This window comes from Sinocyclocheilus rhinocerous, unplaced genomic scaffold (genome assembly GCF_001515625.1).
Source record: "Sinocyclocheilus rhinocerous isolate Xijiao unplaced genomic scaffold, SAMN03320098_v1.1 scaffold374, whole genome shotgun sequence".
Taxonomy (NCBI): Eukaryota; Metazoa; Chordata; class Actinopteri; order Cypriniformes; family Cyprinidae; genus Sinocyclocheilus; species Sinocyclocheilus rhinocerous.
In genome coordinates this window covers 533,506-561,183 of record NW_015628519.1, presented here as the reverse complement: position 1 = coordinate 561,183, position 27,678 = coordinate 533,506, and the positions used below count along the sequence as shown (strand labels likewise).

General features: G+C 37.6%; 2 protein-coding genes, 1 non-coding gene and 2 pseudogenes across 8 annotated transcripts; 2 read left to right on the top strand and 3 right to left on the bottom strand.

Annotated features, from left to right (window-relative positions):
• Positions 1-1,663: 1,663 nt before the first annotated feature.
• LOC107737864 (mitotic-spindle organizing protein 2) lies at positions 1,664-8,781 on the bottom strand. 6 transcript variants are annotated; one of them, XM_016549496.1, is made up of 6 exons: positions 8,688-8,777; positions 8,384-8,462; positions 8,116-8,316; positions 4,588-4,739; positions 4,280-4,414; positions 1,664-2,287 (listed from the first exon to the last, which is right to left on the bottom strand). In XM_016549496.1, exons 3-6 carry the CDS (start codon positions 8,298-8,300, stop codon positions 2,136-2,138), a joined length of 624 nt encoding a protein of 207 aa, XP_016404982.1. In that variant the 5' UTR covers positions 8,301-8,316; positions 8,384-8,462; positions 8,688-8,777; the 3' UTR covers positions 1,664-2,135. The 6 variants fall into 6 exon arrangements, with proteins under 6 accessions (XP_016404982.1, XP_016404980.1, XP_016404978.1 ...); XM_016549494.1 differs by having other exon boundaries at positions 8,384-8,467; positions 8,688-8,776; XM_016549492.1 differs by lacking the exon at positions 8,384-8,462 and having other exon boundaries at positions 8,688-8,781.
• Positions 8,782-9,143: 362 nt separating this feature from the next.
• On the bottom strand, positions 9,144-17,981 carry LOC107737862 (uncharacterized). The gene is made up of 8 exons (XM_016549491.1): positions 17,797-17,981; positions 15,228-15,426; positions 14,956-15,146; positions 14,715-14,870; positions 14,466-14,624; positions 14,029-14,163; positions 10,025-10,117; positions 9,144-9,929 (listed from the first exon to the last, which is right to left on the bottom strand). The coding sequence occupies exons 1-8, from the start codon at positions 17,809-17,811 to the stop codon at positions 9,501-9,503; spliced, it is 1,377 nt and encodes a 458-aa protein (XP_016404977.1). The 5' UTR covers positions 17,812-17,981; the 3' UTR covers positions 9,144-9,500.
• A 437-nt stretch (positions 17,982-18,418) lies between these two features.
• Positions 18,419-18,490, top strand: trnaa-ugc (transfer RNA alanine (anticodon UGC)). Its single transcript has one exon. It is a non-coding gene; the product is annotated as a tRNA-Ala (tRNA).
• Positions 18,491-20,300: 1,810 nt separating this feature from the next.
• Positions 20,301-23,045, bottom strand: LOC107737863 (cytochrome b ascorbate-dependent protein 3-like; annotated as a pseudogene).
• A 2,700-nt stretch (positions 23,046-25,745) lies between these two features.
• On the top strand, positions 25,746-27,057 carry LOC107737878 (uncharacterized; annotated as a pseudogene).
• Positions 27,058-27,678: the final 621 nt, after the last annotated feature.

The window sequence follows — 27,678 nt, the reverse complement described above, 5'->3', positions numbered from 1 at the left end:
AATATGGTAACCATATAGGCCTAGTCAACAAACCCAACTGTCTTTCATTAAAATGGCAAAGGAAAGTCCTATTATTCAGGTTCAGAAAGTTTTTTCTCCCAAAGTGACAAAAGAAATGAACTGTTGAAAGACTTGCATGTGCAATTAGATGTTTTTATGGCCGTATTTGTGCAGGAATATCTGAAGGAATTCGCTTTAATCAACTGACCTCGAAAGAGAAAAGACTGTCCATCTGCCATTTAGCAATGAAAAGTAGAGCCATAAGCCACTTTTGTTCATGCAAGTGAATGTGGGCCATACTGTAATAAAAATTACTGTTACGGAATTCTGTCATATTCCAATAAAGACAAATTTTTTTTTTTTTTATCTGCTATATTTTTGTCTGGTTTTTTAATGTGTTTGAAGAATCGTGTTTTGAATTCATTTGATAAATGAAGTAAAGCAGCAATACTGTGAAATATTACAATGTAAATAAAAAAGGTTTCTATTTTAATACATTTTAAAATGTAATATCTGAGATGGCAAAGCTAAATTTTCAGCAGCCATTACTCCAGTCTACAGTATCATACAATCCTTCAAAAATCATCCTAGGCTGAGGGGAAAAATAAAAAAATAAACATAATTGGTGTGGATTTTCCTTTGTAATTTTTGCTCAATTTAACAACGGCACCTAACACACTGAATTAAACATGAAATTCTGAACTAATAATATGTAATATGATTTGGAGCTTTAAAGGGATAGCTCACCTTCAGTTGCTGGTCCCCATTGACTTCCGTATAGTATGGGGAAAAAACACTAGTCAGTGGGGACCAACTGAAGGTAAACTATCCCTTTAAGAAATTTCTTATTAATATCAGTGCTGAAAACTGAAAAACTCCTACATTTGGATAGTTTGAACCCGTTTACCAGTCAAACAAAATCCTAAAGAAATGCAAAACAAAAATCATCTAAACGCCTACAAGAAAACCTGAAAGTCTTCCCATTTTCTTTCTTCAATGAGTCTTTCTGCAAGTATATGATCCTTTAGGACTGCTTTCACATTATGATTAAAAAACGTTTGATCTTAGACTGAAATGATTTGAACTCTTAACACGCCATTCTCAGTTGTTCACTTCACCGAAATATTTTCATTTAGCTGCAGCTCATTACTGAAGAGAAGTCTTTAACCATTGTGCACGTCTCAATAGCAAGAGGTCTTACCTTGGCCTACACAGTCACCAAGTGTGACCATACAGTAAAGACAGTGCAGTGTACAAACACACAAGTGCTTCCGTTGACCCTGGCCCTGTCTTACACTGTACAGCTTCTATAGAGGAAGACGGTGCAGCAAATTCCATCTCATTTAACATGAAATGTGAAGTATGCTGATCAAGAGTTCATTCTGGTCAAAATGAATGAAGAGAGCATTCACAATTCCACAGTCAAAGTAACCGCATAATTAAATGCTTATGTATGTGCTTATGAAACATTAACTAGACTTTTAATCAAAAACAAATACACTCTCATATTTTGCTTTATACATGATTTATGCATACTATACAAAGTGTGTAATGTAATCATGTAAAGAATTAAAGTACGAAATACAATAATTGGTTTTAAAGAGGAATATTTTTTACTTAAAACTGGAGATGCACTCGAAAAAAAAAAAGGATAAAAGAAAAGGAAATACAAAGAAATAACATAAAAAAGAACATTTCACAAATGAAAATAATAGAAAAGAATGTCCATCTAGACATCGAAGCTTACCAAGACAATTTTGAGTGTCTTACACATAAACAGTTTAAAACAGATGTGCTTCACAGCAGCCCGAAGCTGCCGAATTGTAGAAGTGGATGGTTTAAAGATAGCAAAAGATTATCTGTGTTTTTCTCAAATGGTTTTGGTGTGAACGTGTAAACTAAACCGTGGAAAATATGGCATACTTCAGTTATAGTCTCTCTGGGGGAGATGCAAATTTGATGCAAAGAGGTCTTCAGTGAAACACTGAAGATATCTAGGGAGATCCCTAAAATGGCTTAACTATTTTTGTTTACAGTGAAAAAGTTTCTTCCAATTCTACAGGAACCTTCATCAACAGAAAAACGGAGTTTAATTCAAGCAAGTTTGGTATGTGTTGTTTAATTCATGAAGAACTTCAGTTGGAGGTGAGCTGAGAAGACGAGCTGCTGCTGCCTGAGCTCTTGGCGCTCTTCTGTCCCCTGGTGGCGCTGACCTGCCGTGGCACTCGCTGGCTAGAACCATCTCTTGCCGATTTCTCCCCTTGCCCTGAACTTGTTTTACTGCGTACTAAATCACAAATACACACAGAAGAAACGCACATAAACATAACACATAAAACACATACATATGTGACGGGCTCTATCATTTTGAGTTGAAAGTTGCAACAACTTGTTTGTAATTAGATTTTTTAATTGTGAAATTCAAAAATAAATGTCTGTCTGACATGTTTTAATGTGGTGTGGCAAATCAATGATGATGCTTCAGTTCAAACAGCAGCATACGTGCATGAACCGATCATCTATTCTGCTTTAACTACTAGTTAATAAGTGCAACAGTGCCGGTGTACCGACGAAACATGCTACCTATCAGATTGTGCTACCAAAAATATATTTGCATTGTTTTAAGGGTAAGTTTAGGGTAAGGGTAGGTGTGGACGGGTAGGTTAAGGGTAGGGGTAGGTATGGACATTAAAAAAGCCTCAAACCACATGAATAAGATGCTGGTAGCACAATCTGATAGGTAGCATTTTTTGCTATCGATTTGTGCTACCAATCTTTTTAATGAGAGGTATCACAATCTGAGTGGGTAGCATAAATCGTCAGAACACCTGACAACTTCTGCGGCCTTGGTTCCCGAAGTATTTGTTTTTCACACAGGGATTTTAAAAAGTCTTCATTAAAGAGTTGAGAGCCATGAACCAAACCAACCAGCTATGAGGCGAAAAGGTATTTGAAAATCAGACAAAAAGATAAGACTGTGCACTTATAAGCTTTAATGAGGGAAAGAACTACAATCCCATGAAGCAATATAACGTAATTGAAATAAAAATGCTTGATAAATATAAAACTATTGATTTAAAGATTGATTAAAATATGCATACATATAAGACTTATTCTATCAAGTCATTCACAGGGCTTCATGAAAGAACTAAAGAGTTATTTTGGCTCTGATCATGGGAATTATGGGTAACGTAGTTTCTCCATGAGAAATTCCACAAAACATAATTAGTTAAAATAATGTGGGCTGACAGCTTCAGCAGATTAACAACCACGTAGCTCACAGCTGGTTTGTAAAAGTTTGTAAGTTATCAATAAAAATCAGTTCCCCTGTGAAGAAAACGAATACGATTCTGACTGTTGCGCTCTATAGCATGAAAAAAATAAGTAAACATCAGAGTATATGTTCAAGGATTCACAACAGTTTACCAAAATATTTCATATCTCATGTAATCATCTGTCAGTGTCTCAAAAAAAACAAGAAAAAAAAGAAAAAAAGCCGGAAAGGAAAGTCATTCAGTGTCCACAGCTTGTTAGGTAGGAAATGATTAAAGAAGAGCATATCACTAAAATATATTATTAGAAAATCATTATTTTATTTATTTGATGCTTGACCATTTACATTATTATATTTTGACCAGTTTGAAGTATAAATATAATTACACCAGTAGAGAACTAAAACTGTGAAATGTGTTTCAGGGTCAAAACAACTCAAAATGATGGAGAAGGTCACATATGAGGGAGATTTTGTTCATTAGGCGAAACCAAGATGATTTATAACAAATCAGTTGTATTCAGTGCAAAAATCAGTGATGAAGTGGTAAACACCATCCGTTTATGAAGTTGACAGTCACATGCATGCTTTTCAATGTTGGTTGCAGACAATTTTGCAGGATACTGGTTTACTAGTGCATTACAGTGTCACATTCGACACACGCCATTAACAGACATTAATTTACCATGAGAAGCAGAGGACTCTATAGCTGGATGAGAGTCCATGAGAGTCCATGAGACACATGAAGCTATTTCTTCATGTGTCTTCATATGGGGCATTTCTCCCCCATATTCGGAGCATTGAGCCCGCAAATCTCGGCACAATCGGTGAGGCATGAGAATGAGAACAGATATATGGCACTATGAAGCTGAGGCAGGAATTAGTTATGTCAGCATGAGAAATGTGCTGCAATAGTTCATGGGAGTGAAGAGAAGACCTTGAACTCGCAAGCATCAGGATTAAAAAAAGGATGAGAGAACCAAGCTAAAAGAGGGAGAGAAGAAAAACCTTGAGATACAGGAGCACTCGTGTCACCCGCACTGTAGACCACTATCTTAGCCCCTCCCCTAGGTGGGCGGGGTACAGATGCAGAGGGAGGGGCTGCAGTTTTAGAGCTCTTTCCTGAGACCACACCCTCCTCTTCTATAGGAAGTCACACACAGATTACCAAAAAGGACAGTCGGAGTTCAAAAGTACCATCAGTACAGCATAGATGTTGCTTTGTATTTGACATCACCTATTTTCCAACTCAAACCATGCAATTCTGTGGCATATTATGCTTTGGTCTCCATGACTTTTACATGTGTAGCACTCACCTCTAGACTCAGAAGGCACAGTGGCAGTGTGGGACGCTGTGGATGTGTCACCGGTGGATGTTTCAGAGACTTTCTGTCCTGCACACATGGTCTTTAGGGTCTGAAAGACTGCCAGAGGAGCAACGTTCATCTTTAACAGGTCCACTATGACCCTGTAGCAGAGTGAGATGGGCCATTTAGAATCATGCAACAGTAACAGATAAAAACTGCCAACTCAGTAAGTGAGGTTGTGCTACAGTGATTTTACAGTGTTCTTATTGCTTTTATGAAAGTGGCAACAGTAATGGGATTAAAGTCAGCAGTGTTCAGTAAAAAAAAAATATATATTAATAAGAAAACAAACCACAAAAAGTCATATGGTTCATTATCCTAATTGTAGATAGTTCACAGTTGTAGTTTTTATCAATATGTTGAAATAAGTATTTTTATATTTTGTTTTCATTTAAATTTTAGTCAAAGTTTTAATCATTTTGTTGTGCGTGTGTTTGTGTGTTTTTAATGTCTATATAGTTTTGATGTGGAAAATGAGTAATGTTGCCTTGGAAATAAAATAATTTTACTTTTAAAAATATATATATTTTATTTTAGTTAACTTTTTTTGTTTGTTTTTAAATAACAACCTGCTTCATCCACACCTGACCAAATCAAAGTTTAAAAGTACTAATGGAAAATTGAAATTATTTCCACAAACTGGTCAAATAAGTCAGAAAGCTGTTAACCTGGCTCATTATGAGCCAGACCAAAGACAATACAAATACAAAGATGGTTCACTCCTATTACTTATGATGAATGAGAGAAACTGCAATGCGCAATATGGCAGAATATGCCCCGCCTTCTAAATGAAAGAGCCAATCGCTGATTGGTAAATTCACTGCATGACTGCAGCTGCCGTTGGAAGCTCCAGTTCCCAAAGATTATGACTGCACATGCGCATTGGCTGGTCTAGCCTGAAAAATAAGCTTTTAACGCTATTTGAGCATAAGGAACATTCATGAGGCAGTTCATTTCAGATTTTGTTGCTGATTTAAAATATGTAATTTAATTGTGAGTTCAGCAGGCAATTTTTGAGATTTCAGGATTACCCCATTTATTTAGATAGGACTTGGTCTTGGATGCCCAAAATAGCTGCCCGGAGGCGTTGCAAATGTGGCCGTCAAATGAACAGACTTTCCTTGAAAGGGACTTTGGCCAGACATGATTTAAAATACAACGGTTCTCGGTTCAGCAAGTCGGTGACTGGAAAACGGCTTTGACTGATTCGATCAAATTGATAGTTCAGTTGATGCATTTAAAGGGATACTTCACCCAAAAATGAAAATTCTGTCATTAATTAGTAACCCTCATGTCGTTCCAAACCTGTAAGACCTTCATTCATCTTCGGAACACAAATTAAGATATTTTTGATGAAATCCGAGAGCTTTCTGACCCTGCATAGACAGCAACACAACAACTACCACGTTCAAAGCGCAAAAAGGTAGTAAGGACATCATTAAAATAGTCATCAGTTTGACATCAGTGTTTCAACTGTAATTTAATGAAGTTATGAGAATACTTTTCGTGCACAAAGAAAACTAAAATAATGACTTTATTCAATAATTTCTTCTCTTTCACGCATTCATGAGAGTATCATGACGCATGCGTGTGATGCTGCTGACGCAGGAGCCGGCGTTCTGACGTAGAACCTGGATGCACTGCGCCTTGTTTGCAAGCAGAGGAATGCACACGCATGCATCGTGGTACTGTTGTGAACACACAGTGGAGACTGACATGGAAAAGAAGAAACTGTTGAATAAAGTCGTATTTGTTTTCTTTGCGCACAAAAAGTATTCTTGTAGCTTCATAAAATTAAGGTTGGACCACTGATGTCACAGTCTATTTTAAAGGGATCCCTGGGTATTAAGACTTGTATGGCTTAATATAACGTAAATGCTGTCTCTTCCTGAAATATGTAGTAGAAGACCCATTAAAGATTGATGTTATTTTAAAAATCACATCGTTTTATACATATTTTGGACTATGGGGGGCGCCATTATTCTGATGACGTAAAATGGTTGCACTCGGTGAGCTACTGCCGCTACCTGTTGCTAATTTTACCACAACCCAACTCGGAATAGACAACTCGGAAAATAAAATACTGTTATGATGACCACAGCTACTGAAAGAGCTTACAGGTGGAGATGGATAAGCATAGGCTTAAACCAAATGCTGTACCATCGATTTTTCCCCACATGGAGTCTAAACGCCCCGGATCTCGAGGAAAATCTGCGCTGAGAAACTCCTCTAGCGGCCGCGCGTCATGATTAGCGTCGGCATGTTTACAGGATGACATAGCGTTTCTCAGCCGTTTGTAAGCTCTTTCAGTAGCTGTGGTCTACTAAAAGACTCAAAGGCATCAGGACTAAAGTGGAGTGAAAAAAGAAGCGGGTCTTTAGGAAGTTTTATTCGTCCACAGGCATCTTCCCATTCTTTTCTCCTCTTCTTGTGAAGTCTTGCATTGCTTCTCTTGTTGCCCTTCGACTGAAAATTACAACCAAAAGTCACACAATGTGATATCGTATCAGTATTTTATTTTCTGAGTTGTGTATTCTGAGTTGTGTTGCGGTAAAAAGCCAAAGACTATAGAAATAAGCGCCAGTAGCTCACCGAGTGCAACCATTTGACGTCATCGACGCAGAATGTACTGTGCACATAATATAATGGTGCCCCCATAGTCCAAAAACCATGTCGATTTTTTTAAATAACATACATCTTTCATGGGGTTTCTACTATATATTTAAATAAGAGACATCATTTACCTTATATTAAGCTATACATGTCTTAATACCCGGAGATCCCTTTAACAATGTCCTTACTAACTTTCTGGGCCTTGAAAGTGGTAGTTGCGTTGCTGTCTATGCAGGGTCAGAAAGCTTTCAAATTTCATCAAAACAAATCTTAATTTGTTTTCCGAAGAAAAACGAAGGTCTTATGGGTTTGGAACAACAAGAAGGTAAGGAATTAATGACAGAATTTTCATTTTTGGGTGAACTATCCCTTTAAAAGGTCTGACTCAAGGTTTCCTTCAAGACAAATAATTCTCAATTCATGCACTGGTCAATTTTGAGATTTTGAGCTATTTTGCTTCCAGTCTTTTTCAGGCTAGAAAGAAAACATCCAAAATACATATTTAGGTGTTTATCTTATTACACTTTATCAATTAGCATTTTTAGATTTCAATTACAAGATGTTTTCTCACAATAAGTTTTTTTCTCATGCATGAGCCAGAAATCTCCACTTCAGCAGCACTTACACACACCAACCCTTTCAGTTTAATTCCTAACAATATCCTGAAGGTTTGCAAATGTATGGATATTTAATCATATAATGACTCATTTGCAAATTTCAACAACAGAAAACTTGTAATACAAAATAATGTACTGTGATTAATCAACTGAAAGAATAGTGAGATCTAGTTCATTTCTTTACCCGATTCACCTATATGGTGTCGGTACTGACTATACGTTTTAAATTTGATTTTGTGGGACTCACTTGAAAACCTCTTGATCAATGACTATCCCAGCAGCCTGAGTGAGCTCGAACAGCTCAGTCTCCTCCGCATTTAGGACCTTTTTCTTCTTGATGCTGTATTTCTGCACATTCCCGCTTACGGTCACACTCAGAGACGGGGAATCCGGGGCTGAGGGCATCGCGCCGGGCTGCGCTGACTGTGACATATGCGTCACCTAAACACTATAAAATATATGAAATCATACAGACAGCAATCACAAAACCATCATGCATTTCTGTCAGAGCTTACCGATCCTGTAAGGTCCACGGAAACACTAGTGTCCTCTCAGGAAATGTATTTAAAGTCAAGTGATATGTGGTGGGGTGTCCTACACTGGTGAATGGCCTCTTTTATGGTTAATATATTATTATAAATGTTGCACAGAAACAAAAAAGCTTGACGCATACAAGTGATTGTGCATATATAACTGCATAGCTACCACATAAATTACTGAATGCGATAATGACACTTCCTGTTCCGTTCCTGTTTATATTTTACACAGACATGTTGTTTAAGCTTTAAATAAAACGGTCAAGTTTAACATAATACTCACAAAAGTGCACTAGTGAATTGCCCGCGTCCTTCCTCCCCAGCTTTGTTGTATTGCTTAATAAACACAAAAGTAGCATTATTACTGCCACCATCTGGTCTGGAGAAGGCGTCGGCGGCAGTGTTGCCAATTTAGCAATTTTGTTGCTAGATTTAGCAACTTTTCAGACTACCCTAGCAACTTTTTCTTCCAAAAGCACCTAGCAACAAATTTAGCCATTTTTAAAAATTTATTTGGCAACATTTAGCAACTTTTGATAAGTGACTCAAACGATAAAAAAGGCACACATTTTCCATCTAAATTACACAAAAAGAGGAAAACCAAAGATGCCTAGTAGTACACACATCACGTGACTTAATAAATAAAAAGATTTTAAACCAAAAAGCCCAAACTGGAGAATTATTATGCCAATAAACCTTCAAAACTTGACAACCCAACATAAAAACGTTTTCCCATAATCTCATAATAGTTAATCACAACATTTTTACTTTATGAATTTATGATCAGCTACATGGTTCTGTTTATGCTCAGAGAACATCAGAAATAAATCCTATGCTTTAATCCTACACATTCTTTGAGTGACAAGAGCATACAAGTACACCAGAAAGCATTGACAAAACCAGCAATTAAACATATACATAAGCATGGAAAAGGTTAAAAATATTTGAACATGAGATTTTTTATGTGTATTTTGCCAAATTACAGAATAAATATCACTCTGTATATCGTTTTTACCAGGAAATGTGTGGGAAAGGTAACAGCAATTTGTTAAGAATGAGGAATGGAGACGAGTATGTTTTTAATGTCAAGTCATTTTCAGCTGACTCTCTGTACTTTGCTTTCAGTCATCTCTTCTGAGTCATCCGGTGAGCTGCGCTTCTTAGATGACACAAGGGACAATGACACTTCCCGTTTATCCTCTAAAACCTTAGATGTAGTCAAGCCAGTGTTTGGCAAATCTAAGTCCAAACCGGGGCTCTCCAAACAGGGAATTGTATCGGCTGGTACTAGTTCAAGCTCTGTGGATTTGTGTTGCTCAGTTTGTAGTTGCACATCCATATCCTCCAGTCCTGTTAAAGTGTCACTGATGGCTTCAGTTTGTGACTCCTCTGAATCTACATTGAGCTCCAGAGCCCCCTTGTGGCCATTGATAGGCATGTTATCTGCCCCTGACAGGATCTCCCTCCTGAGTGAGGTCAGCTGGGCCTGCAGGAGCTCTTTGTGCTGAGCTTCAAGGTTTTCCAGCTAAAAATACAAAAAAACAGAAGAAAATAAGACAGTTTCACTCTGGAATAATATACATTTTAATTAACCCAAGCCTGTACATTCAGAACACTTACAAGCTTGGCCACCTTCTGCTGGCTGTGATCTGGACATTGATAAGCTTGGAGTTCCTCAAACATCCTTACGTTAGACTGAACCAGGCTTGCAACCTAATAATAAAATAGAAGGGATGCAAAGGAAAATTTAATTATAGCAATTGTACACACACACACACATACATACATACATACATACATACATACACATATACGGTACATATTAGTGCTGTCAAACGATTAATCGCAATTAAATCGCATCCAAAATAAAAGGTTTTGTTTACATAACATATGTGTGTTCTGTGTTTATTTATTATGTATATATAAATACATATTTAGTATATAATTTGAAAATATTTACATGTATATACATTTATATTATTATATTTTATATACATTTATTTAATACAATTTACTAGCTAATAAAAATAAACTTAAATTGTAATTGTTAAAAAACGCGTGTTAAATAATTAAATGTTGTATTTAAAATTAGTTATTTATACTTTAATATTATATTATTTTATAAACACATCTAAATTAACATATTTAAAAAAAAAATTTTTTTTGCCGAGATTTGATGCGACACAATTTTGCATCGTGATTACGCAATGACGTCACCGCGCAATTACATCGCGTCATTTAGCAACAAATCAACCTTCCTTTAGCAACTTACCCTGAAAATTAGTTGGCAACACTGGGTCTTCCCCTAGAAGGCGCTAGAAACAGACTCTCTTTGCACATTCAAAACTAACCTGTGCATAAATAAGTACTTGCAACGAGTAACAATTTGACCATAACCATAATATAAAAGCTATGATTTAAAAAAAGAAGTCAACAGCCAGGAAACACGAACAGCTGCTGTGTTTGTGGTGCTTCAGCAGTGGTCTGACAAATAGTTGACAACTAAATGACACGGAGAATATTTTATAGCTATTGAACTGAAAATACAAATACGAGAATTATTTTCAGCCGCCCATCAGTGGTCAGAATACACACTGAATGCTGAGATGTAAAAATTCAGTAAACTGAATCCCCCATAAATCACATTCTAATCCCAGAAACTATGTTTTTCTCAGTGGATGAATTTGTAAAATAAACAGAATAACAGATCAACACCTGACATACAAATAAACCACAGCACTCTAAATGACTATGAATGGCCCATCATGGACAGTGCTGAATGATGTAACAAGCACGGATTGGGCATGGATGAACATACACTACCTTTAAAAAGTTTATAAAATTTTGAAGGAAGTCTCTCATCAAGGCTGTATTTATTTGATTAAAAAATACAGTAAAAATGATAATATTGTGAAATATTATTAAAATTTAAAACAACTGCTTTCTATTTGAGAATATTTTGAAATGTAATTTATTCCTGTGACAGCAAAGCTGAATTCTCAGCATAATTACATAATTTTCACATGATCCTTCAGAATCATTCTATTATGCTGCTTAAAGGGGTCATATGATGTTGCTAAAAAGAACGACGGAAATGTTACGCCCCTCACATACTGTGATGCCCTGTCCGGCTGGAACGATGAGACAAAAATATTAAAACCCATTATAAACCAGGCATTTGTTGCATCCAGTGGGGACATAGCACTGTGTAGAGCTACATGCTACATTACACCAAATTCACAAAATAATGTTCTTTTTAGCAGCATCATATGACCCCTTTAAGTATTTAGGCTACTCTAGATTCTTACTGGTCATTCACACAGAACGTGTCTTTGCATCTAAAACCGAGGGACGCAGAGCTCAGGAATGCTTTTATAAAATAAAGCACAGCACAGACTCCCTACTCCGCCATGTTGCCGTCAAATACAAAAGTTGCCATGCCAACCTGCTACTGTAAATAAAAGCTCACAACGCTTGCCCTGCCTCCGGGGTCTTCTGATTGGTCCACTGAATTAACATTGACATTAATGAGCGGCGCTACGTGTAAAAGTTTAAATTATTTTAACGCGACACTCACGTGCGAGACGCTGCAAAAGACGCGAGAGCAATGGTCATACACATCCGTATAGCGCCGACTATACAAGCGGTAGTATGCTTTTAAGGGGAAAGTATTAACAGGATTAAAAACCGAAATAACCAACATGGGAAAATTACGTCGGGTAGAGGTTCTGAATTTCGGTTTCAATTTCTTTTCTATTAATCGTCCAGTCCTATTCCAAAACGTCAATTTAGAGTGAGTAACAGAGGCTCGAGTCGTTGATAGCAGACTAATGCTGTTATTAATGCAGATTTTAGAGCGAGAGAGAAAGAGAGAGAAAGAGGGAGATTAAAGCCCCGTTCACACCGCCAGCGACACACAGCGACAGAGCGACATAATCCCATTCATTTTCAATGGAGAGCTGGCGACTTCCGGCGACACGAGCGACAGTGACCGTTGGCGACGGAATGTGGGCGTGTCAAGCGATGCGAGTCAAGCGACAAAAGTTCTGAATTCTTCAACTTTATGCAAATAAGCAGCGAATTTCGCGAGCGACAACCAATGGGAGTGAAGTCAGTGGAGAGCACGTGATTCATCTGCTGTAGTGGAGTGTTACGGGGGTAACTAGGCAACCAGTAGTGGGAACGCCCACTAGCGACCTCAATTGCCAGCCACAAGCGACAAGCAGCGAAAAAGTCGCTGGCGGTGTGAACGGGGCTTAAGCAGGTATACCTGTTCTTTGAGCTGTTTAATCTCAGCTAGTAGTGTCTTCTCCATACTCTCCTTCTCCTGATGTAGTGTGTCGATCTGCTGGTGGAGCTCCAGGAGTCGTTTCTGTAGCAGGGTCTGTTCCAAACTTTCTGCCTCCTGAAATTAAAGCAACAAAAACATTTTTTGACAGCTTTTACAGGAGATCTACAAAACCAGAAGACTGAATAAAGTACATGAATAATGTACACTACTGTTAAAAATTTGGGGGTTGCTAATAATTTTTTATGTTGTTGCTTACTTTTGAATAGTAGTGTATGTAAGGAATACTAATAGCAGAGCTGCATTAATAATAAGTCACACCTTTTATATTGTTTGTAATTTTGAGGTTTCACAAAACATTAATCATGAAATGCCATTAAATAGTGATATGTTCAATGATTCACGTTAATAATGTTTACCTGTTCAGTGAGGATACCAGTAGCTGTATCATAGATCACACTGTTTCCCTGTCCATCAGGGTCCATAAGAACAAGAGTCTGAGTCCCATCAGATGAATTCTGGGAAGACCCCACCTCTTCCTCAGCACCTAATGGGATTCCATTTCTCTCACCGTCTTCCTTCAAACACAGAAAGGAGAGGTCAACAATACTTCAAGGCAAACACAGCGGCGCTACGTGAAATTATTTTAATTATTTTAACGCGACACTCACGTGCGAGACGCTGCAAAAGACGCGAGAGCAATGGTCATAATAGCGCCGACTTTCTCAGCTGCTTGAAGAGAGTGGCTGAGGGAGTTAGGGCCTGGCTTCTGTGTGGGTGCGGCCAGGCAAAAGACGCAAAGTTTGAGTCCGTCGGGGATCCCAATGGGTCCCACACAGATTTTTCGGGTAAACCTAAATGATATCTTCAATCTGTTATCCACTGGAATGTGTAATGGGAATCAGCAAAGCGTATTCCATAATCCACTTTGGGGATGAATCAACAGCAAATACTTAAGCCCCGTTCACACCGCCAGCGACACACAGCGACAGAGCGACATAATCCCATTCATTTTCAATGGAGAGCTGGCGACTTCCGGCGACACGAGCGACAGTGACCGTTGGCGACGGAATGTGGGCGGGTCAAGCGATGCGAGTCAAGCGACAAAAGTTCTGAATTCTTCAACTTTATGCAAATAAGCAGCGAATTTCGCGAGCGACAACCAATGGGAGTGAAGTCAGTGGAGAGCACGTGATTAATCTGCTGTAGTGGAGTGTTACAGGGGTAACTAGGCAACCAGTAGTGGGAACGCCCACTAGCGACCTCAATTGCCAGCCACAAGCGACAAGCAGCGAAAAAGTCGCTGGCGGTGTGAACGGGGCTTAAGCAGGTATACCTGTTCTTTGAGCTGTTTAATCTCAGCTAGTAGTGTCTTCTCCATACTCTCCTTCTCCTGATGTAGTGTGTCGATCTGCTGGTGGAGCTCCAGGAGTCGTTTCTGTAGCAGGGTCTGTTCCAAACTTTCTGCCTCCTGAAATTAAAGCAACAAAAACATTTTTTGACAGCTTTTACAGGAGATCTACAAAACCAGAAGACTGAATAAAGTACATGAATAATGTACACTACTGTTAAAAATTTGGGGGTTGCTAATAATTTTTTATGTTGTTGCTTACTTTTGAATAGTAGTGTATGTAAGGAATACTAATAGCAGAGCTGCATTAATAATAAGTCACACCTTTTATATTGTTTGTAATTTTGAGGTTTCACAAAACATTAATCATGAAATGCCATTAAATAGTGATATGTTCAATGATTCACGTTAATAATGTTTACCTGTTCAGTGAGGATACCAGTAGCTGTATCATAGATCACACTGTTTCCCTGTCCATCAGGGTCCATAAGAACAAGAGTCTGAGTCCCATCAGATGAATTCTGGGAAGACCCCACCTCTTCCTCAGCACCTAATGGGATTCCATTTCTCTCACCGTCTTCCTTCAAACACAGAAAGGAGAGGTCAACAATACTTCAAGGCAAACACCAAAACGGTTCATGCCCAAAATAAAGCTTTGTGATTTTGTCTACCTTTGGCTCCACAGTCAGTAGGGTTTCAGTGCCAGTGGTCAGGATGGATCCAATGCTAGTGCCATCTCCACCCAGTCCAAGACTAACCGCCAGCCCTTCATAGGCTTTAGCATGAGCCTCTGAGCTCTCACCATAATACTGTCGGCAGTTCACATTCTAGGACAGCACATGTGCAAACATGATCATAAAAAGCCATATCCAAAGTGGAAAACAGATTTAACTCCGGGTTATCCACCTTTACCTGTGTGACTTGGATCTGGAATGTGGTGTGGGGATTTCGGAAGTGTGTTTTATAGTGTTTGATGGCCTCGTCCCTCCTGTTGAAACCATTTCTACAGCGGTAACAGTGCCAGTGTGCACCTTTAAACCGTTTTTCTCCTTTAATAGTGCCCACAATCTCACAATGGATACAGCAGCGCAGCACCTTCAAGCCTGTCCATAAAAAATGAAATTGACAAAATGTCTCCAAAGGACATGATTCACATGCGAGTCTATAGTCTCATTGTGCCTCACCTGCAAAGTCAATGCCTTTGTCCACATGTTTGATGCGGAAGTGAGCTCGCAGGATGACGAGATCTTGGTAAGCCTCGGCCACAGAACAGAGCGGGCAGTGCATGTGCACTCCTTTTTCCTGCCCTAAACACTTCTCATCCTGACACAGCACAGGTGTGTATGTGTGTTCTGTTCCTCTGACACGAACCGAGGGATGGGCCTAGAAAAATAAATGCAGACAGCTAGTGAATGAAATTATAATGAATAAGTAGCCCTATTTCAATGTGTATCACTTCCTTGTTAACAGCCGTTTAGGACTGGTGCTGACTTGACTTGAAATACATAAATATTTTTTTGTTTCTAAATACATAAAGACAAATTTTTTTTATTTTGTTTTAACTGGGACAAATCCAAGAGTTACTGCTTTTTACCATTCTGCTGCAGATGTACAGCAGGGTCACCAAATCTAACAAGGCAATATTAAAGTTCATTGAAATATGTTACCCAAATTCACTCTGGTGATGTCTAACAGCTGCATATACACATCAGGGTCACCCAGTCTGACAAGGCAGCAATAAATAATTATAATTAATTTTCTGTAAAATCTGTTACTCCTCTTATTAGAAACGCTATGGCTTTAATGTTACCCAGAAACACTCTGGTAATGTCTAAACTCCTCTATTTTATATCCTAGAAAGCATTTTGGTCTGATGTGAACAGATGAAGATCAAATACATCAGGGTCACCAAATCTGACAAGGCTGCAGGAGATGTTACCAACATGTGTAACCAGGGCCGCATTAACCATTGGGCTAGGCGGGGCTGAAGCCCCGGGGCCCGAGCAAGGAGGGGGCCCGTGATTGGCTGTGGAGTAGCTTGACGGACATCGGTAGCGCCGATCGCCAAAGCCCCACCACGCCCCTCACTTTATAGCGCTATTATTTAGTGTAGTTTTTCCGTAAATTCCATGCATTACCATTAGAGATTAAAATGTCACATTTTAATCTGGTTTACCAATCAATGCATTTATTATATTATATATATATATTACTTTTGAACAAACTGTGCACGCAGCCTATCTATCAGGTGATCGCTGCGCCTAATATCTGCATTACCTCTCTTCAATTCATTTTGGCAAATGCGTGCGTTAAGACGGTTTCTGATACGCGCGAAGCGCAGTTGCTCGTACAGCGCCTGACTAAACTAAATGTTTTTACTTAGGCTAGTATTTTTTATTTTGTGATATTGGAATTGGTAACAAGAATTGTGAAATTGCAATGCAGAAAAAATTTTGATTGGACAAAAATCCTATTTTAAGCTATATATATCATTGTGATGGGGGCCCTGCAGTAAGTCATAGCCCCAGGGCCCAGTGAGGTCTTAATGCAGCCCTGTGTGTAACCCCCTCTATTTCACACACAAACTTTATAAATAGCCCTGATTATGTAGTTTATTTAGTTCGAATAAACATGCAAAATGTGTTTACACATTATATTTTGCATTGCAGATGCTTTACACATTTACATTTGGTTTTAAAGGGGTCCTATTATGCTCTTTTACAAAGTCTTGATTTTGTTTTGGGGGTGTACTAAGCGTCGCGTCGCGCCACGTCTTTAAAATTCAAATACATTATTTTCTATGAGTGTAGGCACACCGGCGGCACCGTTTGGCGTCTGTCCGAGGCGCCCAGCTACGTCGTGTTGTACTTGTAAGAATTGTTCTAGACATGCCGAAAATCTGAAGCTACTGCACAGCAGCTTTTCTTCTTCGTTTTCTCTGATGCACTAACTCTGCAGCAGCACTTCTTCTTCATCGTCTCGTCTGATGCGCTCACTCAACCAAGCGTTCTAACCACAACCTCGCCCCTCCCCACCCCCCAACCATTCGAATTTCTGTAGGCAGGAATTATTTGTAATGATATTCCAATGAGCCGCTTTGTGATATCACAAAGCCCGGAAAACAAACGCTGTAGTCCAAACGAGCCGTTCGTTGTAGTTATTGAAAAGGGATTTTTAAAAAAACGAAATATCTCCCTTTGGAGTGGACTTTGAGATTTGTAACTTTCTAGATCTTTTTTATGCCCAAACATACACACTACACACTGACTAAAATTAAAAAAGTGAAAAAGCATAATAGGACCCCTTTAAGATACGTTTCTTCAATCTTTAAAAGCCCCTAGCGGTAAGCGGTAAACATAAGCATTGCCGCTGAAAACCAATGAAACTTGGCCAATGGTGTTACGTTTAACATTATGAGAAATTATTACCACCATTGTTATCTCAAGTTCTCGTTTGCAAAATTATTCATGTACATGTTGAAGATGAATTACATTTGCTAAAATTGGTCTAAAGCATAACGAACAATTGTTTTTACATGTATTTCATAAGGCCTGCAACTAGCTCAATTAATAAAATAATGGGTCGTTATAAAATCATATTAATAATATTACGTTGATTATGCAAATCTTGACTACTGCACTGAATCACATTGGTCCAAAAACTTTAAAGATGCAAGCAGCTTTTGCACACTTAATCAAGCTAACAACTTTAGCAAGCTAACTCACAGCATTTCACGTTTAACCTTTCACTCACCGCAAAAGCGGACATGCTTTTGATATGATATAGAAATCCGATTTAAATTCCGCTGTCCGCCGCGTTTGTCGTAATCTTTAGTCTATGAAACATCCCATTTCAAAGCGCTTGTGTGTGGTTCGTCATCTGTGTGTACACACATTCACCTGCGAGTTTCCAGTCACACAACACCGATGAATGCAACGACGAGCTGTCCGTCTTAGAGTTCAACGTAAATGAATTTCATTGGCCTCCATTAGTTTTGGTGGAATTTTAAACCAATCAGCACCGTAAGGATGTCGGCGCCACACAACGATGGCTTCGCGTAACTTACACTAGAATAAAATGAAAAAAAAAAAAAATCCAATATATTAACTGTCCACAAATCTTTAAAGCAGCCTTAAGGTTCAGACACGTTAATGTTTTATTTAAATGACTAATAGTGTTCCTATAGGCCTACTATTTGTTTATACATATTTTACGAATTATTAGAATATAGTTAAGGATGTGTAGTTTTTTTTTAATTGCTGTAAGAAAAAATGTTTTGCTGAAGTAATAATATTACATTTTATTATGTCCTATGTACCTAAAGAATGTAATTCTACAAAGCTCTGATAGCCACCTAAACTCACCGTTGTTACAAGGGGATGTAGCTCAGTGGTAGAGCGCTTGCTTTGCATGTATGAGGCCCCGGGTTCAATCCCCGGCATCTCCATTTTTCTTATATTCAACACCATCATAATATAAAATCTAAAACAGATAGATACACCAAAATATTAACCTGGAAGGCAACACTTAATAAATGTAAGATCAATTTATTTATTTTTTTTCTTGCAATTGTCTTACTAACCACAAGAGGTCTGTCTCTCACATTGATAAGGTTCTATCGCATGTCAATCAACTAGGCACTCAATTTGTTTTGGATGTGTAAATGAAGCAAGCATAAAACCAGCTGCCACAGAGTCAAAAAGTGATTTGTATAATTGTGATATACACAACATGTTTCTTTTTGTTTACTCCAGTCTTCATCTGGCATCTGTTAGCAAAGCCTACAAATCACATTAAAATCATCATAATATAAAATCTAAAACAGATAGATACACCAAAATATTAACCTGGAAGGCAACACTTAATAAATGTAAGATCAATTTATTTATTTTTTTTCTTGCAATTGTCTTACTAACCAACATAAATTCAGCCATTGCCTCTCTATTCAGCACTTAATTTTAATTTTTAATGTTACAAAAGCAAACTTTTACAAAATTTAAAATAAAAATGTAGACAACAAATATATACTACCATGCAAATGTTTTTAAAAAGTATCTTATGCTCACCAAGGCTACATTTATTTGGTCAAAAATACATTAAAACAGTAATATTGTAAAATATTGTTACAATTTGAAATAACTGTTTCCATTTTTATATATTTTAAAATGTCCTTTATTCCTGTGATTGCAAAGCTGAAGTGATCCTTCACATGATCCTTCAGAAATTAAAGTCGAACCTCTCTCCTTGAAGTTCTTGATGATCTGGTAAATGGTTCTTTCAGGTGCAATATCCTTTGTAGCAATTTCCTTGCATGTGAGGCTATTTTGATGCAAAGAGAGGATGGCTGCACGTGTTTCTTTGGAGGCCAAAACTTTTGGCCATGACTGTACACACACACACACACACACTGTATATGTGTGTAAAAATATAATAAAAATAATAATAAAAAAAATTTATAAATAAAAAGTTCAAAAGATTGCTAACAAGAACACAATGATTGGAAGCGCTTCTTCCCTCCTTTTATAGCAATCAGTCTGCTCTTACAATCTAGTTAGTATGATAGTGATTTTACCTGATTAGTACTCATTCGCACTATCACATGTGCTGCTGATATGATTAGTCAATTAATGTTAGCTGGTCATTTTGTGTCAGGATCAAAAAACTGTGAAATTAGTTTTTTTTGTGAAAAGTTAATTTTTTGGCCAATGAAGCGTTTAGCAATTATTTAACATGGTGTTCCTGTGGCTCAGTGGTAGAGCATTGCGTTAGCAGCGCAAAAAGTCATGGGTTCAATTCCCAGGGAACACACATACTGGTAAAAAATGTATAGTCTGAATGCACTGTAAGTTACAAGTGTCTGCTAAATGCATAAATTATTTATTAATTATTAAATTAAAATGCATCTGATCACTCTACACAATAATCTAGAAACAATGTGAATAAACACCACAACAGCTTTAAGCAGCAAACTTTGCAAAACACAAAATTTATGTCACAGCCAAAACTTTTGGCCATAACTGTACACACACACACACACACACACACTGTATATGTGTGTAAAAATATAATAAAAAAATAATAAAAAAATAATAATAAAAAGTTCAAAAGATCAGCATTTATTTGAAATAGAAACCGTCTGAAATCTGTATTATTTATATAAATTATAAATGTATTTACTGTCAATTTTGATCAATTTAATGCATACTTGCTGAATAGAAGTATTAAGTAAAAAAAAACTTTTAAACAGTAGTGTTTATACTTACAATTCATTTTTGGCATCTTAAAGTCATCATATACTTACTCTGTCAGATTCAGTCTCAGACTCTGGATTCTTCCACTTCTGACTGGACAGAAGTTTCAGCACTAACAATCCAAAAATAACAACTGCAATGCCTAAAGAGTTTGCAAACAGAGTTTCAGCAGGCAGTGCCGTATATGGTTTGGTATTGCTTCCATTTCTCCCATTTCTGCTGAGACACAATCAGTTGGAAACACTGAAACAGCTACAAACATCTCAGCCATAATAAAAACAGACCATTAGAGGATGGTTTCACCATAATAAGAGCCTCCTACTCAGCTAATTCAAAGAGAAAACATTATTATGTATCTGAATAAGATAAATCACAGCCATTTCTTGCAGCTACAGGGTTGTGATAATAGGATTGTCACTCACAGTGTCAGCAGTAGTTTCTCATTGATCCCAGACAGGCTGGTGATGAGACTCAGGATGAAGATGGCAATGCCCATCCAGATGTGAAGAGGTTTCAGACGGGCTTTATAAAAGCCAAAGGGGTCCAGGGCAACAAGAAAGCACAAAGACCCACAAACCACTATTCAATCAGAGGAGAAAGGCACAGCAGACCATGTCAAGCATAATTTCTTTAAAATTTGATGGAGTAGAACATACTCATGGAGCTTTACTAAGCATGAAGCAATGAAAATACTGTGACATTTCAATCAGGCTTGACCATGTATACTGTACCTGCAAAGTGAATAGGGCCACTGTGGAGATCCCAGTCCAGCTGTGTAATGAATACAGATGAGGGATGTTGTTGGCAGTGTGAAAATCAAAGGCAGCACACACTCCTAACACAGACAGCACCGTGGCCACAAACAACAGCCCTGCATGGGCCCGCTTACACCACCACCTGCTCCAGGTGAGAGGAACACGGTACAGGACTATGGCTGAGAGAGAGAAACAGACACAGAGAGAGCAGGACAAAGAGAAAAAGAGACAACTGTAAAAATTTGTATTCACAATAAGTGTTTTTGGACATGGCATAAACACAAACTGTACCATGTATCAAAATAATATGCCTGGAATTCCTTTTTTCTTTTGAAGTAAAGGAAATTTCAGGTCAGTAAGATTTTTTAAAATTTATTTATTTATTTATTCTAAGAATAAAATTATATTTCAAATAAACATTATTTTAATCTTCCTATTAAGCACCAAATCAGCATATTAGAATGATTTCTGAAGGATCATGTGACACTGAAGACTGGAGTAATGATGCTGAAAATTCAGCTTTGCCATCATATGAATCACTTACATTTTAAAATATTTTATATTCAAAAAGAAAACCGTTGTTTTACATTGTAGTAATATTTGACAATATATCTGTTATTACTGTATTTTTGATCAAATACATTCATTTCAAAAAAATATTATTGACTTCAAGTAGTGTAGTGTAATTGTAGTGTAAATGATAATATGAAATATGAAAATGGTCATCTCTCTCATGACATATCAAAGTATTACCATCTGATAATGGTAATTGTTGATCTTTTCCCCCATGTAATTTTTACTTCTGAGTTTCAAAACATCATTTCGCAGCTAAAACTTAAAATAAAAAGTTTCTTGAATACTGTACCTCATCTCTACATCTATACTTCACAAACAAACAGCTTTCACTCACTATTCATATTGCAAATGAACTATGCCATACGCAGCTTGAAAGACTGTCCATTAGAGACGAGCATAGCTGTTTGTGTTTAATTAAATCCCTGTTATATCATTACGCATCTACCTGACAGTTTGTCGTTAAATTTGGTGGAAAATATTACTTACACACTTCAGATACGTTTGAGCACTTAGAAAGCACTGACAGATCACATCAGGTTCGACAAAAGAAAGAATGTCACACAGTTTTGGGACGTTCTGTACGGTAAGTAAATGATGACAGAATATATATATATATATATAGATATATATATATATTTTTTTTAAAGACAAATCTCAATTTGATCTCCATTTAATCTCAGTGCCGTCTTGGAAAAACATATGTGATATTAAACAGAAATCATTTGTGATTCTTTCCTATAGGACTATTTGTGATGGAGCAAGACCGTAAACATGAGAAGAAAAGAGAAGAAGTCTGCCAGTTAAAAATAAGAGGGAGAAGGTGTTTGTACATGCGAGACAGAAAAGGAAGCGTTTCCTCTCACCATTTCCATACAGCACCACGAGACTCGTCACCATGAGGACCGGGTGCAAGTTAAACTGCAGAAAAGATTAATCCCAGGCAAATCCTCCTCTCCAGGTCCCACTCCACAGACACACGAACATCACACACAAAAACCCCAGCCACACACTCAGCACATAGAAGGACACAGGGAAACGCATCTAAAACACAGACAGAAAATGACCGGATTAATATATTTCAGAGCAAAACATATATCTTTAATATTGAAATAGTTCTTTATATTTAAGGTTTTCATCTTCAATAGCTTTCAATTCTTCAGCCGCCAATACCAGCAATGTCTAATAAAGCTGTGTAATGACAACAAGTTTATAAAAGCTTCTATTTCAATTCTTTAATTACAAAATTCTTACCTTTCTTTTTATGTTCAAGCCATTCAATGTGCACAATATCTCCCGTTTCTCTCCATGACTTTCTTTTATGCGTCCAGCCCCAGATTTTTGAGAGATGTTATGCTAGTCATGGTCATGCTATTAACTCATTCTCCTTTAAAGTTTAAAAGATGTTTTGTTGTGCTTGTCTTAAAGGGGTCATATGATGCTGCTAAAAAGGCTTCTCTTGGCTTATAAATGCTCGTACATTCCTGCTGCTCCTGTTTATCACATTCGTTTTAACGTTTTCATTGCCCATTGTCTGCAATGTTCCTAATGATAGTAGAATACAAAATGTGTAATGCAAACATCAAATATAACAGCATCAACGTACAGCGTAAGTAACCAGAGTTTTAGAATTGAACTGAGAATGCCTTTTAAATTTCAATTCAATTCCTGGATTTGGTCACAAACTGAAAGACAACAATACCCCTCTGATCAAATATGGTGTTCGTATAGTCATTATTAAAAGCTGTGGCTCTGAATCAAATTTTAATGGAATTTTTGTTCTGCTCAGGGTCACTAACACTTCAAATATTTGCATGGTTCTATCAGCACAAGTGTGAAGAATACACACACACACACACACACACAAAAAGAAATGTATTTGGTCTATACATGTGTGTGCCAAATCTAGCAGAATAATATCATTCCTACCTCCGCAGGTGCAGAGTTTCAGGTGTGCTTTCTGTGCTGTTTCAGGTCAGATATCAAGTGCGTCAGAGCCCTGGGAGACTTTGAATACAGAACGTCCGCACTCATTCATAATCACATGCAAATGTCAATGCACACGTTATACTGTCCCATTCTTGGAAGGACCTTTAATTTCTGAAAGAAAAAAGATATAACAGTGCCACAAGACTCTAGGCTCCAATTGTAAGTGCATCACAGCACATTTTTTACCTTTATCCTAAGTGACCTACAGTTCATTCAATGTATGCAGTTTATCCATCAATGCATTCTGTGAGAATCTAACCTATGACCTTATTATTATTAGTACTGTGCTCTACTATTTGAGATGGAGCACTACTGTAGAGTTCTCTTTTTTACATTATTTTCTGTGGTAATCTAAGCAAGCCAGAGATGCTGTCGCAACATAGTGCTTTGTTGCGATCTAGCAAACGTTACATTCCAAATTAAACCTGGAATAAAGGTCATGTAATAACAGACAAAGAAATAGTGACCATGTAATAAAAACAATTACTCAAACTTGTGTGGTGGGATATTACTGTTGGATCCAATATAGTCGGCACAGCATCGACTTTCAGTTTCAATCTTTCTGAAAATCCTGTGTCGATTTGTGCCTTTATTTGTAAACGAATCAGTGGTAAAATGAAATGAAAGAAGAGCCAAGAACTGACACGGTCTGGAATTTCATTACAAATAAAGTTCATCCACTCTTTCCTAATGTTGGGATCAGAAGGAAGTAAATGCAAAGACTGTGCTTTTCCACAGCTTAGCACTGTACAGCGTCTTGTTGTCTTCGGAGCCACCTTTGGTTTCTGTGTAGACCTATGTTTGCCTCTCTCGTCATTTACCTAAATGCGTGAATCGGTCGGCTGGGCTAAACAGGCAGTAGCTATTTTGCCATCACCCTTTATTTATGTGCATTTTGCAGTATCGCATCAGAAACGAGTGATGGAAACGCCAAATTTTGGAAAAAAATGACAATTTTGAGGTGGTTTTTGACTTATGCGAAAAAGGGTTATTGCGAGTAATGGGAGACATTTGCCGAATAAATTCCTCCATGCGCATCAAAAAATTCATCTAAATTTGCACCATGGGACTATGTGCAAATGTTTCATGTGATAGTCCAATTTTGCACACAAGTTAAATTCGCACCTGGATGGAAACCTTGCTAGTGATATAGAGGCAGGTGTTGATCTTCTTCTGCGGATGTCATAAAGTGGCACATTCCAAAACTTGTCGTTTTGGCAGATTGGCTTCATTATAAGCTGTTTTTTTAGACCAATGAGAAAGTTTTGAATTCTAAAACTACATAATGTTTTTATAGCACAATGACCTTTTATATGGCCATAGATCAAGGGAATTTTGATTTCTAAGTTCATGACCCCTTTAAAACCACTGCAGCAGATACTTTAAGTCCTGCAAGTAGCATTCTAGGGAATTTGGGGGCCAAGGCTACACCCTGAACTCTTTGTAATGGACCTAATGTTTCCCAGCAGAACATTGCCCAGAACATAATACTGCCTCCTTTTAGCTGTAGCTTAGCATAGATCATTGAATCTGATTAGACCGTTAGCATCTCGCTTAAAAATGACCAAAGAGTTTCTATATTTTTCCAGCACCTGAAAATAGTCCCCAGCTAGGTAACTTCCAACGAATACTTTAAGTCCTGCAAGTAGCATTCTAGGGAATTTGGGGGCCAAGGCTACACCCTGAACTCTTTGTAATGGACCTAATGTTTCCCAGCAGAACATTGCCCAGAACATAATACTGCCTCCACTGGCCTGCCTTTTATCCTGCTGCCATCTCTTCCCTAAGAAACACCACACATGCACCTGGCCATCCACCTAAAATGGCCAAAATGGATCTAAAAGGAAACATGATTCATTGGACCAGGCAACCTTCTTCCATTGCTCCATGGTCCAGTTCTGATGCTCACATGGCCATTGTAGACACTTTCAGACAACTCTTTTTTTTTACAACAAAAAACAACAACAACAACAACACTTTGAATTGTTAAGCTTTGGTCATTAATGAGTTTTAAGATGACTGGCTTCCTATGGCAGAGCACAGCAAGTCATGTGTGCATGAAGAAATCAAACAAAGATAAGAGCTTTTCGCATAAGCTCAACAGCTTCCAGACAGCTGTTGAGAAAGAGCCACGATGAAGCTACAATGGCACCTCAGCTTCGCCTCAATGTGCTTGTATGTGTGGGGGTGGGATATTTCAGCTGGATCACCGCAATGAAAAGTGGATTAATTGCGAAGGGCACTTTTACAAGGGATGGACCCATCTTCGACTGCTTCTTAAAAAAGCTTCAGTGGACTTCTGTTGTAGATGTAATGAAGAGAAATGTATTTCCATTGCTATGTTTCCAACTTTAAAACATGTGCCAGTTTTTTGGGCATATAAAATAAGACATACTGGAGTCCCAGATTTGTCAGAGCATGATCTCTTGAAGAATATCACAACTTGGTATATATCACCATCGATAAGATCTTGCATTTTATCCTTTGATAATGTCTCTTGAATAATAAAAAATAGCATAAAGTCTTTTCTGACTACACCTTTCTGGAGTAATGAATATCTGTGAACATACGATTAAAATCAATTATTCACCTTCTTGTGCTCCACGTGAGTGAGATTTGGGTGAACAATACTTTTAAGCATACATTTCCGTAACAAATGGTTCTCTATAAACTATTTAAATATCTGTCAATTGATAGATTTAAAAAAAAAAAATCCAATTTTCATATGTAAAGTAAAATTCAAAGCAAGATCAAGTGATGAAAAAGAAACCTTTGATATCCTTGCTTACTGAATATTTCATAATGAATGAATTATTAATTTCATAATTAATACACTCTAGATTTTTTTTAATTCACACTTATTATTTTTGCCATTGTTCTTTTTGTTCCTGACAGGCTGTTGAGGATATGCTCAGAGGAAAGTTGCATTCACTCCCTCCTCAAGTGACCTCAAGACCCTCCCCATCAACAACACATATTTTAAGTGGTGTTTTTAATCTCAATGTGAAATACATTCAGGAAGAGGGAAACTGGCACAACACGGGCTACATTCGCTGGACCACGTATCACCACACAAATGTGAAGGGGCTTAGTTTTGAAGGAGCTCTTGTCCAAAACAGTCAGGAGAACTGGTTGGGATTCTTTCTGAAGTCTTTTCGGCCAAACCCATGCAAACCTTCTTCAGTCATCAAAACATGGGACCTTTAAACCTGAACGGCTTAGATGAAATTCCAGACAGCTTTTCCGTAAGGGAAAAGATAGAGGACCTCCTAGACACCCCAATGCCATGTGTGACGACAACAACAATGCAAGTCAAAGAAGTAAAATGTGACTTTTCCAAAGTCACAACAAGCAACAAACCCCCCCTAACTTCAGATATGATTGCAGGCCTGTGCTCTGTGCTCATTCACCGTACTAGCACTGGTTTGTTCAATGCATATTACTAATCAAAAATTAAGTTTTAATATATTTACAGTAGGAAATTTACAAAATATCTTCATGGAACATGATCTTTACTTAATATCCTAATGATTTTTGGCATAAAAGAAAAATCATTAATTTTGACCCATACAATGTATTGGCTATTGCTACAAATATACCCCAGCAACTTATGACTTGGTTTTGTGGTCCAGGGTCACAAATAGTTCTTCTAATGAAAAAAACCACCACATTACAAAATTAAAATTGGCTGCTGTTGACTTTAACATTTAATAATGATTGAGGATCAATTTCACAGCATTATACAGCAGGTATATTGATAATGATGCTCCTTTTAGTTAATTAGAATTAATTATGGGTGTGTGTCTCACTGTTCTAGAATTTTAGTTCTATGCTTAGTTTGCATGACCTACAATACATTTCCACATTAAAATAAGCTGGAACTGTAATTCTGATGTGTGTGTTGATATGGGCAACATTATAGCCATCAGTTGCAGTGCAGTAAACGCCTTATTTCTTATCATATGTATATAGTAAAACCCAGAGACTCAGATAAAACAAAGATAAGGACACTGTGACGAGAGGGGTGGGGCCGAGAGCCGTGGGAACGGAGCGAGGCCGGTGGAGTA

Bases quoted from the DNA above. Each gene is read 5' to 3' on its own strand.
- LOC107737864 (XM_016549492.1), bottom strand. From the start codon at position 8,300: ATGTCACAGTCAGCGCAGCCCGGCGCGATGCCCTCAGCCCCGGATTCC. The intron at 4,740-8,115 runs GTGAGTCCCACA...ACTCTGCTACAG, and splicing joins ATTGATCAAGAGGTTTTCAA to GGTCATAGTGGACCTGTTAA. The intron at 2,288-4,279 runs GTTTTTCTTCTC...TTTGTGATTTAG, and splicing joins GAGTGCTCCTGTATCTCAAG to TACGCAGTAAAACAAGTTCA.
- LOC107737862 (XM_016549491.1), bottom strand. The intron at 14,625-14,714 runs GTAGACAAAATC...CTGTGTTTGAAG, and splicing joins TACTGACTGTGGAGCCAAAG to GAAGACGGTGAGAGAAATGG. The intron at 9,930-10,024 runs GTAAGTGTTCTG...TTGTATTTTTAG, and splicing joins AGCAGAAGGTGGCCAAGCTT to CTGGAAAACCTTGAAGCTCA.